Source organism: Dryobates pubescens, chromosome 29, assembly GCF_014839835.1.
Source record: "Dryobates pubescens isolate bDryPub1 chromosome 29, bDryPub1.pri, whole genome shotgun sequence".
In the NCBI taxonomy this organism is placed as follows: Eukaryota; Metazoa; Chordata; class Aves; order Piciformes; family Picidae; genus Dryobates; species Dryobates pubescens.
Genome location: NC_071640.1, coordinates 7,105,581 through 7,122,941, shown reverse-complemented (window position 1 = coordinate 7,122,941; position 17,361 = coordinate 7,105,581). Strand labels below are relative to the sequence as shown.

The window sequence follows — 17,361 nt, the reverse complement described above, 5'->3', positions numbered from 1 at the left end:
CTCTCTCTCCAGCAAGAGTGCTTGATGGAGGGTGGGAGCAACCAGGGGGTTTGTGAAATCCTGAGAGCAGATTTTCCAGGATTGAGTAATGGCTTTCCCCCTGTTTCCCCAGCACACATAATAGCTGCTTTTCCTGTTTGTTTTGTCTCCCATTATAGGAGCTGAAGGGCGGAAAAACCTACTCAAAGGTAAGAGCTGAGAAAGGACAGGGTGGCGATGGTCTTGTCTTCTGCTTCCCACCCATTAGAAACCGGCGGCTGCTGTGTGAGGCAGCCTGCAGGGAGAGTCATTAGTTCCTAGTTAAAGCCTGAGTTAAGTGATCTTCCCGAAAAATTCAGCTTGCTGGGACAGGATCCAGATTGTACTGGATGTGGATTTGAGAAGGGGGTTGGGAAGATGATCTGCATGTCCTCAAACTTTGGGGAAGTTCTGAGTCAGATGTGAACTCTCTGGCTTCTGGCTGCGTCTTGCTCATAAAGACACAGACTCCAGTTCAGTTCTTCAGAACACAGCAGCCAGCTGTGGCTGGGATGGGCACTTCACTGCCTTGGGAGTGCAGGCAGAAACTACAGCAGAAATCTCTGCCCTCCAGCGTGCAGGGGACACCAAGGCAAAACCTAAGCAGATCAGTCAGGGATGTTAGGTTTGGTTTGTTCCCCACTGCGTTCTTGCCTGTGCTATGGGAGAGACAATAGCCACTCCTTTCTCCACTTCATTCTGGATCAAGGGACAATGTTGACTTAGAAGCTGAGCTCTCACAGAGCCTGAAACCATGTTTGAGAATAAGTCACTGCTGCTAGTTTCTAATAAACAGATGTTCAGGTCATGCATGACCTTGTAAGAATTTCTTCTGATCAATACCTTTCCTGAGACTGCAGAGGTGGCTGCCTTTGCAGGGTGAGCTGTGCTCATGCCCGTGCACTGCTGTGCTGTGTAATAGAGAGCAGTGTGGCTGCTCACACCGTTCCTTTTTTGTTGCTAATTAGGTCATGGTCTCTGGGGCCGTCAGTTTCTTTTTCACTACATTCAAGCTGAGGGGGAGGTTATGCCTCCATTCTGCAGAGCTGCCTGTCCAGGGAGGGCAGCGTAGCTGCAGAAAGAGACACACCCCTGAGACAAAGTAAATGCACCAGCTGGTTCCTTCCTGCAGTGTCCATCCTCAGGCTTCCCACAGTACTTGGAAATGCGGAATTAAAGGAAGCCTGAAGGCATGTCTTCGTGGTGGAGTTAACCTGGGCTCTTATTCAGGCTATGTTCTAACCTACTTCCCTTTCACTCAGTCTACAGTTGTGTTTAGTGACATTCTGAGAGAGACCTACTTGCTCCAGCCCAGAACTGGAGAGCAAAACTCAAGTACTTGTTACCTCTGGGGCTGGTGTCCTGCCTGGTCTCTTGTGAAGAACACAGGCATGTTCTTCTAGAGTTCAACAGAAGATGACCTGAGCATTTCAGTGGTTCAGCTGAGGAATGTCACACCAGACAGGGTGCATAAGCCTTTCAGTCTTGGCTTGTGGACCGAGCTTGTTCCAGGCAGGTCCTTGTGGCAGAGCTGCCTTGGGATTCCTGATGATTGTAGCAGCTGTCTGTGGTGTGTGTTCACACAGCTGATTTTTTCCCATCCTAAACAATGAGTCTTAAGCTTTTAAAATGATATTTATTCATCTGCAGACTCCTCCAGCAGATGCAGAGGAGAATGCACCTTGTGAATGGCCTCTTTAGCTGCTCCCCCTTCATCAGGGACTGAGAGTGGTGGAACTGTTTGTGCTCAAGACAGAGTTTCCATCAACTCGTGCACCTTTTCGTGTGACGTTAATGTCACCTCTGTGTCAGGGGTTATGGAGAGGAAGCCAGCAGGAGGACTGATAAAGCGGAAACTCTTTCCCCAAGCTGGAAGAAACGCCATCAGCTGGCTGGAAAACTGAGGAAACTATTCTGAAAGGTTACATCTGAAAACATCCTTTTGTTAAGGGATCCTTCCTCTATATACTGGGAATTTGCTTCCTGAGAAGAGCTTCTGACCTCAGCACACTGTATGAGTTGCTGCACAGTCCTCCCACACCGTCTTCTGATGTTGATCTTCTTGGAGAAGCTAGTATTGTGGTGGAGGAAGAGAGATCTTGGCCTGGGCCACTCCTGTGCCATGTTGTTCTTTTGGTGTGGTTGTGCTGTCTCTCTTCCATCCTCCAGTTTTGTCACAGTGATGGATTGCAGCTCCCTCTGTGGCTTTCTCCCGTCCTGTTTATCTGTGAGAGATAAAATTTCACTGTTTCTCCCTTATCAGTGTAGCCCTTGGCTAAAAGAGACAGAAGAACCTCTACAGCAAAGGCTGGAGAAACACTTGGCGTTAAGGGAATTCTTAGAGAGGGAGGAGAGAGAGAAATGTTAGGAGTCTTTTTTTCTTCCTTTTTTTTTTGCCCCTATCCCACACTTTTTTTCCCCCTTTGCTCTTGTTCCCCTTTGAGAATGGGATAGAGGAAGCAGCTATACTAATCTTACTGCTGTCCTCCCCTGAATCATAGACTCATAGAATGTTAGAGGGTGGAGATCTACTATAACCACCCTGCTAATGCAGGTACACCTAGATCAGGTTGCTCAGGATAACAGTGTCCAGGTGGGTTTTGAAAGTCTCCAGAGCAGGAGACTCCACAACCTCCCTGGGCAGCCTGGTCCAGTGCTCCAGCACCCTCAGATGAAAGAAGTTTCTCCTTAAAGTCAAGTGAAGCCAGCTGTGTTCTAGTTAGGAGAAGGAGCAACAGTTGCTATCACTGGCCCTCACTGAAAAGATCCCAGCCCCATCATCATGACCTGCACCCTTTAGATATTGATCACCATGGATAAGATCCCCTCTCAGTCTGTTCTTTTCCAGGCTAAAAAGCCTCAGGTCTCTCAGTCTCTCCTCATAACAGAGATGTTTCAGCCTCCTAATCATCTTTATGGCCCTCTGTTGGACCCTTTCCTGGTCCCCTGAGTCATGTGTCATGTGCAGACTACAGTCTAGATTTTTGATTTGGAGCAGTGGGGGCCAGAGTTCATACGACAGTGACTGGTTTGTTCTGTGACTCACTATCAGCTTCCACAGTTGACAGAGCACCACATTTCTTTATGATCCTTCTGCTCTTTGGGGCTCCCTGTTCAGTTTTATCATCTGGCTGCCAGCACCAGGGCAGGAGAAATGCACTGCACAGAAGAACAGCTTGGGCTGAGCTGCTGCTTCTCCACCTTCTCTCTGTTGTGCTGGAAGCTGAGCTGTATGTTGAAGTGACGCAAACTCTCCGTGCTTGGATGGTTTGGCTAAGCATGGGGTGCAGCACCTCTTCCTGATCAGATTAGATGAGCCATGACCGACTTGCATTGCTGAAGCTCAGTGTAAAAAGAGCTGTAACTTTTCCTTTGAAATGCTGTATTGATATGGAGCAGGAAAACAAGAGTACTCATTATTGTGTTTGTCTTTAGTCTAGAGGCACCTCTTAGAATTCCTGTGATCTTCAGCTTTCTGTTACCTCCCCTATTTGCTTCCTCTTTGTTAGAGAAGGTTTAGAGAGCTCACAACTAAATCTCTCCAAATATTTCTCTTCCTTTCTGCCTGTCAAACACACAACTTCCTAGTTAAATCTTGGCAGCGTTGAGGAAACTTTGCTCCAGGAGTTCCCCAGCCCAGCAGCTGCATCTGGGGGGGTGAGGCACAGGCAGTGCTGCACGGCTCTGGGCTCCCAGCTTGCTGTGCTGTGAAAGTCTCAGGTTTGTTTTTTGGGACGGTGTCACTTTCCTCTGTAACAATATCCTTTCATCTCCTGGTTCACATGCTCCGCTGCATTCTGGGATGGCCCAACACAAAGAGTGCCTTATTATGTTTGTGTATGTGCGATTCTGTTTTTTCCACATCGTTGACCTAGTGCCTTCCATGTCCTTGGTTATGCAACGGCTGCGGGCTGGTTAACACTGTCCTGGCCTGCAGCACTGCTGTGTGTCCTTCCTTCACGTGGGGCTGGTTTCCTGAAGGCCTCCTAGTGTCCACCTGGCTTGGGATTAGGAAGGTGACCCTGCCCATTCTCAGAAGGTGGTCTTCACAGCTCCGTTTCTGGCCCTGCTCACAGATGTGCTCTCTTCCTTTGCTCTGTGTTACACCGCATATCCCTTTAGTGAATAATTTTTGTTCTCTCCCTTTCCCCTCCATTGTTTCCTTGGCTACAGCTGGGCTTTGCTGATCTAAATCTGGCAGAATTTGCAGGCTCTGGATCCACTGTCCGTTGCTGCTTGCTGGAGGGATACGATACTAAGAACACCCGGCAGGACAACTCCATCCTGAAGGTACAGCAGCCAGTACTGCCAGTGGAAATCCTGCTATTGAATTTGGAAAGATCACAGCCAGAATGCAGTGGCAGGCCTCAGAGAAGGTCCTGTTATGTAAAGAGGCAGGATTTTGCTTTTATGCTTCTAGTCTGACTTGGGAAGCTTCTCGTTGTCAGAGTTGCCCTTTGATTTCTTGGCATCCTTTTGGCCAAGCGATGACCCTTGACAGCATTCTTTATCATCAAAGAAACCATGAATGGGAGGGGGTAAAAAAAAGTTCTAAGCACTTTGCCAGGGTGGCCAAGCTGGTGTCCTGCTGAGCCATTGTTACTTGGAGTTAGTTACTGATGCCAGAGATTTGAGGCTGGGAGGGAAATACCTTGCAAAATCCCTTTGGAAAAGAACTAGGTCTTGATAGAGCTTTACACCTAGCCCTTGACCTCCTGGCTGTTGTGAAGTGAGGAGCTCCCTGCAGTATGGCTAACAATGTGCCTTGTCCTCCCTCTCCAGGTCACAATTGGAATGTCCCTGCTCTCCGGGGATCCCTGCTTCAAAACGTGAGTTTCTGGGTGCTTGCTCTGTGCTGGCCAGCCCAGGTCACATGGTGCTTTTGCTGCTCTCTTTTGAGGACTGAAATGGATGGGAAGGGGGAAAAGATGCCCTTGGTATTGAGAGGTACAGGGGAAAGCTTGATACTGGTGGCCTAAATGGTTGAGTCAGCCAGAAGAGCATAGCCAGCCTGGTTTGTTCTCTGCTGTGGTTTCCCCAGCTTGGTTGTTGGTTGGGGACAGTATTTTCTCTGCTAGTGTCAGAGAAAATACTCCACTAATGTCATCCTTTTGGAAAGCAAAAGATGTTGATGACAAACTTGCTGTTTTGCATGAAAGGATAGAATTTCTCATACCTCTGGGCTTGGTTTCCCTGACCTGTGAGAAGGGAAAGGTCAATGAAGAAAACAGTGTTGGAAATGGATACTCTTCAAGCACAAATCACACAGGATAAAGATCTTGAAGTGAAACCTCAATGAAAACACTGCAGGGCTAAAACATTTTAATTCTCCTTGAAACATAGGGGCCTGGCTCCACAATTTGTATTAATTATCAGAGAAACTGCAGTCATGTCCTTCAGAGTACATTGTGAAAGGAAAGAATCAGCACAGTTAAGCTACGAAGCAGATTTGCTGCTGACAAACCTACCACCGGCATCAACCTTCCTGCCGCAGCACAGAGCTGCAAGGCTCTGCAGTCCAAAGCAGCCTGCCTGAGTGTGCTGTGAGCTGTGACTGAACACAGCAGGGCTGCTGTGTGCTGATAGAAATATTTTGTGTTGACTCCCAGCAGAGTGGCAGAAGAAAGCTTTACCTTGAGGCCACCTCTTGCAGCAGTGATATTCTGAGCTAAAAGGTCCAATTTTGGGAGCTGGCTTGAAGCGTACAAATGAGATTGCATTCTTGTTATGAAATGCTGCATGATTTTTGGTAGCTTTATTTTTGTGACTGGAATTTGTAGTGCTGCTGCAGCATTTTCTGAGGGCTTTCAAACCCTAAATGCAGCGTCATCTCCTTCTGAGACATTTCTGCTTCAGAAGGAATTGTAATAAAGAAGTTTTGGGTCTCTTAAGCCATGGCTTTATAACAGGAACAGATGTTCTAAATCTGGAGTACTAAGATGTCTGGCAATAACATCTCTGACAAAAGTACCTGTTGTTCCTGCACTGTGGAAGCAAGTCCCACTGTTAAGAGTGGCTGAAAGTGATACAGAATTGGATATAAATAGCCTTTGAATTGAAGCAGGGTCAGTCTGAAAGTCAAACCTCCTGGTTTGATTAAAGGAATTTTGCAATCATTCCTGGTATGTTTTTTTCCCCCCTTTTGTGTTGACGATGTGCAAATGTCCAAAAATGGCAGCTTTGCATGGAGAATAGTTCTTTATCAGTAGAGCTTTTGAGAAATGGCACTCATTAGGGGATTAGGCAGGAATTAAACTGTGCTGGGAAATCACTTCCGAGCACTGACTTTCTGCAGCGCTCAGATGAACCTTCTCCTCTTGGGTGTCGTAGAGCAGGGCAGAGGAGCCTGAGCCAACAGAGCTGCTCCAACAGCTGCTGCAGGAACAGCTTGTTTGAGCAAGGCTGTAAAGGCCTTATTAACCTGCAAAGCAAAGTCCCCAAAGCACCCAGTGCATGTAAATCACTGATAACATGTTTAGGGAGGGTTTTCCCCTTGTGGAGGCATGCTGTGGGTTTCCTGAAACCTTTACAGCATAGCTCTGTGGCTGCTCGTGTAGAATATTCTCAGCTTCCAAAATCCTGCAGAGGTCTTCTCATGAAGCATCTTCCCTTAGAGCTCCAAGGGCAAGAAAAAAAACAGTAATTCTTTTTCTTTCTCACTCCTCACTTAAAAAGCATGGTATGACCCATTAGTTCCAGTTCAGACTTCAGGCTGACAGGAAGGTTAGGGCCCCAACTGGAATATTCACTTTGCCATGCTGCACATGCTGTGGCTTCCACCCAAAAGCACTTCTGGAGGAAGGGAGGAGAGCTGCAGGCACTCGCAGCTCTGCCCTGCAGTCAGCATTTACAAAGGGATGTTGGCAGCACACAGAAGAATCAGAAGAATCATTTTGACAGCTGGAAAACAACTTTAGTCTCACTGAACAGGAGTTTAATCATCAGCTGAAAAAATTGAGAGGTTATGTGATGGTTGTAAAAGTCCTGTCATAAGGGCACAGAGTTACTGAGATGAAAGATTTGTTTCTGACCCAAGTCAGAAAGGTGTAGTGAAAGGGCACTGGGATGGAGAGCTGGACAACAGCAAACTGGTTTCTGTTTGTGAAGCCTGGATGTCTGTTAGGGTGAAAGGGCAGCTCTGGATAATCTTCTGGAGGATAGTGCAGGTTCAGAGTCTGTTGTCATGTATAAATGATTGAGTGGTTCCTTTTTGCCTTAACTTACCCTCAGAAACTTACTTTTCCTTGTAATGCAGTCCAGATGCAGGATGAGGTAGGGAAGACCAGAGCCCTGCATGTAGCGGGGAAAAAACCCTCCAATCACCCTGCACCACTACTCACAGAGGGCTACCAGCTTTCCCCCCACACCATGAAGGGTAGGGGCAGGGAGGGGGACCCTCTTGATAAAGCAGAGTGGGAATTGCCAGTGCAGTGGGGTGATTCCTAGTCCCTGCCTGGCAGTTTGTAACCTCCTTCCCTTCTGATTCCAGGCCTCCATCCACCGCCAAATCCATCACCATACCGGGACAGGACTCTACCCTGCAGCTGACCTGTAAGGGCGAGGGAACCACCAGCAGCAGCAGCAGCAGTTCAGCCACAATTGGCTCTCTGCGGCAGACCAAGCCAAGAACTACCATTCTCAGCTCGGGTATGAATGCCCACCCTGGAGCCATGCAAGCCTTGGCTCTGCCTGGACACTCTTTTGTTTTTCCTAGCAGTTGGAAGCACAGAAACATTTTAATTTCTTGTCTTTTTCCACACCCATCCTCACCCCTTTGCTCATTAAGAGAATTGAGGAAAAACAAGCCCATCTATTAAGTGCGGCTGAGGAGGGGAAGGAGGAGTCTCTGCCACATGCATATTTCTGTCAGTGGAGATAAAGCAATTTGTTCTTTTTGCTGGGGAGTTAATAATTCATGTATTGCACTTATCCCTGCTTTCTGTTGTGTGCCATGGCACTTAACATTGTTCTCCACTCAGCTGTTCTGTGGCTCAGACTTGTCTTCTAGAAAAGTTCCTCTGAAGGTTTTAGAGGTTGATTTGAAGTCTAATGGCCTTGTTCCATCTGCTGATGCAGAGTTCTTTTGGCTTCTGTATGAGCCCATTTTCAAGGGCACTGCATTTTCCCATAGCTGCCTTTTTTTCCCCCCCTTCCTAGCACATTCTGAGTGTGCACCAAAATAGCACTCTGGGCTCCTCACCTCACTGACTTAGCACAGTGTGTAAGTGCTGCTCTTAAAAAGCTGCCTAACATGTTACACTGTGTGCTGTTGGATAAGCTTCCTGTAGGGGCAATAGCAAAGGAGCAGAGCTTATGCTGAGGTTTCTGCATCAAATGCAGATGTGGCTTACATGGCATGGGCTGTCCTGTGAGTAGTAGAAGGGGAAAGGTAGTGACAGCAGAAGCACCAAGAGAGGTTGTAATACATTACTGCCAGTGGCCATCTGATGCTTTCTTGGTCATAACTTAATGCTTTTGACTATGGCCAGCCTCAGATACTATGTGTCTTTCTAGATCCTTCAGGCCTCCAGAGATGCTCATAAATGCAGGCACTGGATGCTGGAATTAGTGATAAATTTGACAGAGAAGCTCATTGTGTTCTTCTCTACTCCCCAGCTGTGCTAGCCTGTACAGCAGGGCTCTGCCAGCAGACTTGCCCTTTCATTATCTAGCATCCCAAGATCAGCCTCCAGTCCAAGGTGATCAGTGGGCAATGTGCTGGCTTTGTGCTGGGTTGGTTACAGTTACAGAGTGCTCTGTTGTTCCTTGGCAGGTGTCCCAGAAGAACCAGATCAGAACCTGTCCAGCCCGGAGGAAGTCTTCCACTCGGGGCACTCACGGAACTCCAGCTATGCCAGCCAGCAGTCCAAGATCTCTGGTAACTATTGATGCACACAGCTCTGCCAGCACTGGCCTCCTCCATTTGCTTTCCCACAAGCTCCTGGGAGAGTGATGTGCAACCACCTCTCTCACCTCACTCTGTAATACCAACCTCCCATTTAGTATCTGCAGATGATCTCCTAAGTGTACGTTTAACCTTCGGTATCTGGGAGCAGAAATGCTGGTCTGAAGCTGCTCAGCCTGTGAGCTGTGGTGCCAGGAAGGGGAGAAGGTCTGGTTTGTGATCCCCCTGTGTTTGCAGGTTACAGCACGGAGCACTCCCGCTCCTCCAGCATGTCCGACCTGACCCACCGCCGGAACACCTCCACCAGCAGCAGTGCGTCCGGAGGCCTGAGCATGACTGTGGAGTGTCCCGAGGGGGAGCGGGACCACAAGCTGGAGAAGCCACCTCGCCCCCCCAGACCAGCCCTTCTGCTGGACAGACCTTCCCGGTAAGGACCTGCAGAGCAAAGCCTCTTCTCTGGCAGGGCAAGCAGCATCCTTTGTCTTTGTGCAGCAGTAGATTGGACTGTAGCTGCTGAGGAGGCTATTGCCAAGAGAAGCAGGGCAGTACATGAGAGTCTGCATCTTGAAAAGATGAGTGGGATTTGCCTTTATTTTCTCTCCTCAGGAGGAAAAAGGATTCAGTGGAGAGTCACCCAACCCGAGTGGATGACACCAGGATCGATGCTGATGATATAGTGGAGAAAATAATGCAGAGTCAGGACTTCACAGATGTCAGCAATACTGAAGGTGAGAGTCCCAAAGGGGAGCTCTTCACTGCCAAGCTTTCACAGTCAGATCTGACCTGCCATGGACTCCCTTCTCCTTTTGACAGCAATTTGCTTTCAGTGCTTGCTTAGGTGTTCCTCCAGTAGATAAACAAACCACATGGACTTGAGAGCTGCACATCCCTTAGCAAACAGCACTTGCAGCTGTTCTACACTCTGCAGCAGAGGTTGGACAGTAGCTCAAATGTACAGGGGGAGAGGGGAAAAATAGTGATTCCTCAGTGCAGCGGAAATGAGTTACATCAGCTGTCTGTGCTGCTCTGGTGGCCTTCAGCCAGGGTCAGCCCAAGGGTGTTTATTAAAGTCAGAGAGCACAAGTGGAGGGTAAAGACCAAGTCTCTGCACAAAGGTGGGAGGAAAGATGGGTACCACTGTGCTGGTGGTCAGGTTTGAGCAGCTCAGGAGGGGTTTCTCTATTGCAGTCACAGCATCTGTTAAAGAAAACTAAGACTATTGCTGCATTTGGGTTAATTTTCCGATTTAGCCTACAAATCAATTTTTGTTCATCTAATTGAGCTTTTTTGATCAGTTATAAACTTGAGCCAGGTTTGTTATTCATGCTTCTAGGGTTTACTGTTAGTGACTTAGATCACTGCTCATGGCAACACTCTTGTCCTGTGGGGACGTACACCTCAGCATGGGATAAACTAGAGGCAATGCAGCCACCTTTCACCAGCTGAACAGGTTGGGTCTCTTCTCCAGTTAGAGTACAGAAGCAGCATGAAGCCCCACATCTCATCTGTTCAGATGAGTTTAAGCTCACCAAGAGCTTGCATCAATGAAATTGCCTTAAAAGAAGCAGCTGGTGGCACACTGAGTTAATTTCTCTATATTTACTCTTCCAAAGCTTAATGGTGTGGCTGATTTATACCTGGGGCTCTGTTACTGTGGGAACACCAGAAAGCATGCACCTGCCTTGAGAGAGAAACACTTGTTCCTGTGCTGAGCATTGTGTGTTGCACCTGGGAGGGGGAGCACCTGGCAGCCCTCAGTGGTACTGGATTTTGATGTCTTCCTTTTCTATCTGCAGACAGTAACCTGAGGTTGTTTGTGAGCAGAGATGGAACAACTACATTGAGTGGTATTCAGCTGGGAAACAGGTAGGCTTCCTGAAAGGCTGGCAGACAGCAGGGCTCTGGAGAGCTTAGTTAGCTCTTTGTGCCTAGGAAGCTTTCACCTTTTGCTACAGGAGCCATTTCTCAACATCATGTGCTAGCTACATGGTGGTGTTATTCCCTCATTCACACCCCTGGGATCCCTTTGGTGACAGGCTGCAGCTGCACTGGAATACGAATGCAGCCCTCAGCAGGAGCTCAGAGTTATAACATGATCCTACTTGTTGGATCCAAGAACAGAAGTAAGCAGTGGAAGGACAAAATGGTAGAAGTTGGCTCCTGATTGCTCTGGCAGCCGGCTGAAGGCAGGGAGCTTTGCCTCCTGCTGGCCTGCAGCAGAACAGCAGCGTTTGGGTTTGTTGTCCCCTGCTTCCTCCACCATCCTTGAGGGCTTGTTCTTTCAAGTGAAGTAAAACTACTTCTTGCCACAGCAGCTCCTGGTACAGTGACTTGGCTAGCTGTGTCTGAGCCTTTCTAGCACTTTTTGAGGCTAACAACAACAGGAAATCAATAATAGTGATGCAAAGATGTGTCAAGGTGGTGACAAAATGGAGGGCACAGCAAAGCTGGGAACACTGGCTCTTTGCTCAGGATACTCCCCCTTTGCCTCTGTCCTTCAGAAGGATTTGTGTGTTAGACCCAGCTCTAGGTTAGCTTGCCACACAGCTGTCTGGTCTGTGTTAGGAGGGCTGACTTGGTATTTGGTGTGGGGTTAGAGGGAGGTGTTTGTCAGTGGAGAGGACCAAGTAAGGACTTGCTTGCTCTAAGTGACTGAGGAAGATAACCTTTCTCATCTTCCTCCCCTCTGCCTCCTCAGGGTCTCATCTGGAGTTTACGAGCCAGTGGTGATTGAAACCCACTAAATGTGAAGAACAGGGTAGAGCTGCTGGAAACAGGCCCCCTACCCAGTCTGCTGCCACATGGATGCCAACCTTTACCTCTCATCATGCAGCATTCCAGAAGGGATTTCTCCATGCCCCTCCCCATACGTTTGCACTGCAGAACTACTCTGAGACCACTCCAGATCATGCACTTTCCCTGTGTTGGCATTTCCCTTCTCTGCTTCCCAGTTCTTCCAGTGCCTGCCTTCCCCTGTTTCTGATCAGACACAAGGTGTCCTAGAGGGTGTTGCTCATCTGCATCCCACATTCCACCCATTCACTTGCAACAGGGGACTTCTCAGCTTCTATCTCCCCAAAACATTGGGTTATACCACTGTGAACTCTTCAGACCACTGGGGGAGGGGGAAACCATTCTAACCAAACCGAGAGCTGCTTGTTGGTGACAGTGAAATGGCCACTTGCAGGATGCTTTATCCCATTGACTCTGCAAGGGAGTATCACCTTCCAAGGCAGCGGTTTAACTGAACAAGGTATGCTATGGTGTGCACTTCACCTTCCTCACCCTCAAATCCCCAAATATCCTCTTCTCATAGGAAATAGCTCCCAAAAGTGTGTTGCAGAAAACTACCCCAATGCAGATGGGAGCTGACCAATGGTTAAATGCTAGTGCTGTTCTACCACTAACTGCATTATGCCCTTCCACTGCTGGGCATGGAAGGGCACTGTTCATCTATTAGCATTAGCAGGAGCACTTTAGAGGTTCCAGAGGACTCTGGAAGAGGCTTCTACTTGCTGTTCCAGAAGTGTTATCCCTGTTTGCTGGACTGATTCAGCAAATAGTCACTGTTGGAGCTTGGAATACAAAGCCTCTTTATTTTTTTGCTTGGCTGGGTGTTTTCTGGCTCAGGAAGGGAACTGCCCTTCTTGAACTGTGAAAGAATCTGGTTAACTGATAGCCCTCCCCTGGGCCAGAGCAGGATGCAGTTGACTGTGGTGGTCTTTCTGTTGTGGTGATGGTTAACAATTGCCTCTCTTGGCCTGGGCCAGTAAGGGGACTGGTGTTGGCTGGCCTTTCTTGCCCTGTCAGCAGGGATCTGTGCCTGAGCTGATTGCTTCTGAGGCTGGGGAGAAGCCACTGTCCCTGCCTTCAAAGGTAGAATGGGTGTTTTCTGGTGCATTAGCCACAGCAGCTGCTCTTACCTGCTCCGTGGCAAGTGAACTCTTCTGACAAGGCTTCAAACTGTTTTCTGGTTGATCTTTCAATTGTTCTTCTTTGGGTTTGGTTTCTGCAGCTGTTTGATGACATTTCAGCTGCCTCTTCTTTGCAGTGTGTGGCAGAGATGTCAGCCCCTTTCAGCTCCCACTTAGAGATTCCCCGGGCAGCTGAGTTTCAAACAAGGATCTAGGCAGAGTCCTGCCGTGGGCCGTCAGCAGGCTGTCCTTGCAGCCCTTCCTGTACAGAGACTCTCAGCCAATAAGCTACTTCTGTGGAGTGCCCTTTCCTCTTTTGCCAGCGTACTGTAGTAGCACTCAGTGGCCAAGCACTCGGAGCAGTGCCCCTGGGCATGGCTGGGAACTGCCCACGTCTGTGGGCACAGGCACACACTCAGCAAGGAAAGGACTTGTAACTGATCACATTGTTGTTCAAAGTCTTAGTTATTGTAAAGCCTTTTTCAAAGGAGAGGAGGGGAAAAAAGAAGGATTGACTGTGGACTCTGTGGCCAGAATGCATGCAGATGAGCTACTGGAAAAGGGAACTGGGCAGAATGAGACACAAGGAATGAAAGGGCTGTGATTTATGTATTTTATTTCTTGCCCTGCTAACCAGTGATGGCTGCATGGGGAGAGTGCTAGGCAGTGTGGCAAAGCTATACAGCTGCTTCCATTGTTTTGATGGTTTCCCTCTTCGAGTCAAGAGGTTTCTTTCTGTATTTGGACAGACCAGCTGTAGGTTACAGATGATTTTCACTCTTTCCCTTTAAAGGGAATTAAAGTTGGATTATGGTAAGAAGGGGGTACAGACAACACCTTTCTTTGGCTTAGTGTCAGGGAAAAAGTATTGGGTCTTTTGAGTTAGTCTAGAACAAAAGCTCTTTCACACTTGCTGGTGTTTTTTTAATGGTGGTCTCTTCTAAATTCAGTCTGGGTAGGTTTGGCACTCGCCAGCAGGCTGGTCAGCATCCTGCCCTGTTCCTGGGATGCTGCATGTCTGCAGGAAGGGGAGAACTGCTTGCTTTTCTCTCTCCCTGGGGTTCTGCCAGAAAGCCAGGCCTGGCTTGACCCTCTGCTCAGGTCAGGGTGAGCGCAGAAGCAGGCTCAGACAGCAGTGGGCATCCCTGCCCTGACTGTGGATGGCCATGCAGAGTTGAGGGTCAGGCTGTTCCCCAGTACAGAGCGCCTGCAGCTCCCTGGGGGCCAGTGAAGACCCTCAGGAAATTAGGTCCAACCAGGACTTGAAAGGAGCAAAAAATAAGCCAGGAAAGAGGCCAAAACCCAGCTCACTACTTCTACTTTGCTTCTGTTCCCATGAAAAACAATGACAGTCACTGTCAGAGCTGTTGGGAACTCGAGGCTTACTTCTGGGCCCCTATTGGCAAGAGTCAGCTGCTTCAAGGCGCTGGCAGCTCAGCATGTCACGAAATCCCTAGTGGGCCAAGGGAGGAATCTCTTCCCAGCAAAGCAAGAGAAGCACTTGAGCTTTTCAGAGGGCTGGTCTCATCTTCCCAGGCTGGCAGAGGTGTAGCCTGCTCCATCACATAGCTGTGGCCTACCTGGGCATGTCTCTGGCTTCTCTTCTGGTGTCTTAGCACATCACTGCTTGTGTTTTCAATAACTCTGTCCCATAGGATATCTCTTCCTTGTCTCCACATTATTGATTCCACAGATCCTGATCTTTATGTAGCCTTTTAGCTCTCCTACTCCTCGTTGTGAACAAGAAGGTAGCCCTGGCTTTTCAGCCTGGTGCAGCACAGCCAGGGCTGTAGCACCCAGACACAGCAGATCCAGAGGGAGGAAGGAGCTGTCTGCTCCCATTTCAAAATCCCAGGCAGAGCCCTGCTGCTCGTCCATCATGAGCGGTGCCCAGCAGTCACTGGCCAGTGCTGGGCATGGGAGGTGGTGGTGATGGAGGTGGGGTGGCTTGTCCTGCAGACTGGCTGCCATCTCTCAGGCAGCTGCATCTCACAAGCACTTTTTCCCTTGTGGCATCGCTGCCCTCTCTGTTCCTTGTTGGACTTTGAGCCTTTGAGAAGTGAATCAGTTTCCAGACCCAAACTGCTGGCTACTTTCCTTCGGGGTTTCTTCTTTTCTCTTTTTTCCCCTCTTCTGTTGTGAAGTTTATTGAGTATTTTTTGTTGCTTTTGTTTTTGTTATAAACCCAGCAGGCTGGTGTTGTTTTGACTTCATTATTGTTTCATTGATGTTTTATTCCTGGGGGGGGGGGATTGAGGGGGGACTTTCTTCCCCAGATTGTTCCCCTTCTCAGGGGATTCAGAGGTGGCTTAAACAAGTTAAAGGCATTTATTGGCAAGACTCTGTGTCCCCAGCGCCTCTGATGTGGGTGAGCAGAGCCGCTCATGCCTGGCTGACCCTGAAGAGCAGAGCTGGCTCTCTGCTCCAGTCTCAGGGCCAGGTGGAACGTGTGGGCTCTGCTCTCCCAGTTTCTGAACTTTAACTTGGTGGAAGCCCATTGCAAAAAGTTGGGAAATTCAATGTAACTTTTTTACTAACTTCTTTTTAAACCAATATAAGCTGAGTGAATGTCCAAAAGAATAGGCTTAGTTGTGACCTGGTGAAGGAGGTGGGTTTCAGTTGGAAATGGTGATGGAAAAAGGGGGAGAAGGACATTGCTCCTCCTTCTTCTTCTTTTGCATGGTTGGCACTTTAAATGGGGACCTTTGTGCTGTCCTGACCCTCGGTGCAACGGGCAGCAGCTGTGTGATCTCTCCCCCTTCGTTGCCACATCACATTGCCCCCTGCAGAAAGTTAGCAAGCCCTTTGAAATGTTTGCTTCAGTTTTTAGAGGGTTCCAAACCAGGCTGAGACCTGACAAATACTTGTTTCATTCTCATCTTAGTAGGAGGGGTTGACTTTTATTTATTTTGTTGTTGCTGTTTCTTTTTAAACTGGTGGCTGTGCAGCTGGACTCTGCACATGCTGTTGTGAACCTCTGGGAAAGCCTCATTCCAGGTACGCTAGAGCACCTAGGTTAAACCCCCCTCCCGGAGAGGGGCCCCTGCTCCCCTTCTCGCTGCCTTACCCAGGAGCTGCAAATTCACCCTCTGCCCCTCCTGCCACCCCACCTAGTCTCTAGCTGAACAAGTTCTTGCTCTGGTGACTGAGCCCTGTGGACAAGGCTGGTCCCCAGGGGCAAGTTCCTGCAAACACTGCCTGGTCGCAGATGTTTGTCCTTGCAAAGCCACTTCCTCACTCAGTGCGGGGGGACAACGAATGCAAGTTCCCCCCCCCCAGCTTCCCTCCCGAGAGCTGTGTCATCCGTCAGCCCTCCCGAGCCATCCCAGCCTGACGCCCTCCACCGCTCCGCGCGGCTTTGCCCCTGCCCTGTCGGGAGGGAGCGGAGGTGGAAAACCTGGGTAACGAAAAAGCGGAATTTGGATGAAGCTGTGAGCGAGGCGGCGTGGCTGAGCCTCCTGCCTTGCCTCAAACACAAAGCAGAAGGTAGAGCCCCGTATTTTTGTGGGGGGAGGGGCGGGGAAGGGAGATGGTGTTCTATTTTCTTGAAAGCCAACTGAGCTTGGTGCCCTGCGGCCGAGGCACGCACCCGATTTGTATCAGAGTCTATAGAGAGAGAGAGCGCTGGTATTTTTGGAAAGGGAATGGGTCTATGCAAACTTCCAAAACTGCTTGAAAGAGAAGTTTTAACTTGCCTTTTTTTTTTTTTTAATTTTTTTTTTCCTCCTCCACTTGGAAATCTTAAAAAGATAAAAATCTTAACTATTTTTTTGTTCTCCTTAAAAGCAGAAGTGCGTCTAGAAAGAGAAAAGCTACTTCCACTGCTCTATTTTGATGATGATTCTTGGAAAGTTTTTGGGCTGGAGGGGGGGCGGGGGAATGACTTATTTTTCACCTTATTTTTTATCTTGCTCCTCTAGTTGGGTTGGTTGTTGGTTTCTTTTTCTAACGGAATGCTGTGCCATCTTTGATTCAACAGATCGTGTTTGTATTTTCTGTATCTGGTTCCTAACGTAGAGAAATAACAAATATATGAGGAAATCAATATAATGTCAAATGTTGTTATGGTTTGGGGTGGGGGGAGAGGGGGAAAGAAATCAATAAAGGGTTTTTTTTGGTACTTCACCCCGATTCTGCTTGCTTTGTGTCTCGGTTTAAATGTGTGCCAGTATCTGCTAAGGAAGCAGAAGGGTGAGATGGGGCCTGCTGGCCTGCAGGGCCCTGGATTAGGATTTGGCTTTGCCTTCTAGGATTTTCTTGGCAGCTGGGAGCAGAGATCCCCGCCAGCTTTTCTGCAGCCAAGAGAAGGGCTGGAGAGGGGAGCTGGCAGCACCATGCAACCCGCAGCCGGGGGGAAGGGGGATGGCAGGGGGTGCGGGCAACAGCTAGGCTTCCCATAATCTGTCCTCGCTCAAGCTGTGCTTCAACAATGCCCTCCTGCCCCTTGCCATGCAAGGTCTGCCCTTCCCCTTGGGTGTGTTTGTACACAAATGGCTGGGACCGGAGTATCTTGTCCATTTGAGC

At 48.8% G+C, this 17,361-nt stretch overlaps 1 protein-coding gene across 2 annotated transcripts in view; it reads left to right on the top strand.

The window, feature by feature from the left end:
• Positions 1-15,080, top strand: part of EEIG1 (estrogen-induced osteoclastogenesis regulator 1) — a 37,305-nt gene extending 22,225 nt beyond the window's left edge. For both annotated transcript variants that reach the window (XM_054174575.1, XM_054174576.1), the window contains 9 exons: positions 159-188; positions 4,192-4,308; positions 4,801-4,847; positions 7,508-7,665; positions 8,792-8,896; positions 9,161-9,350; positions 9,530-9,651; positions 10,720-10,789; positions 11,622-15,080. In XM_054174575.1, the coding sequence (XP_054030550.1) occupies positions 159-188; positions 4,192-4,308; positions 4,801-4,847; positions 7,508-7,665; positions 8,792-8,896; positions 9,161-9,350; positions 9,530-9,651; positions 10,720-10,789; positions 11,622-11,667 (885 nt within the window). In that variant the 3' untranslated portion in view covers positions 11,668-15,080. The remainder of the gene's footprint in view (positions 1-158; positions 189-4,191; positions 4,309-4,800; positions 4,848-7,507; positions 7,666-8,791; positions 8,897-9,160; positions 9,351-9,529; positions 9,652-10,719; positions 10,790-11,621) is intronic.
• Positions 15,081-17,361: the final 2,281 nt, after the last annotated feature.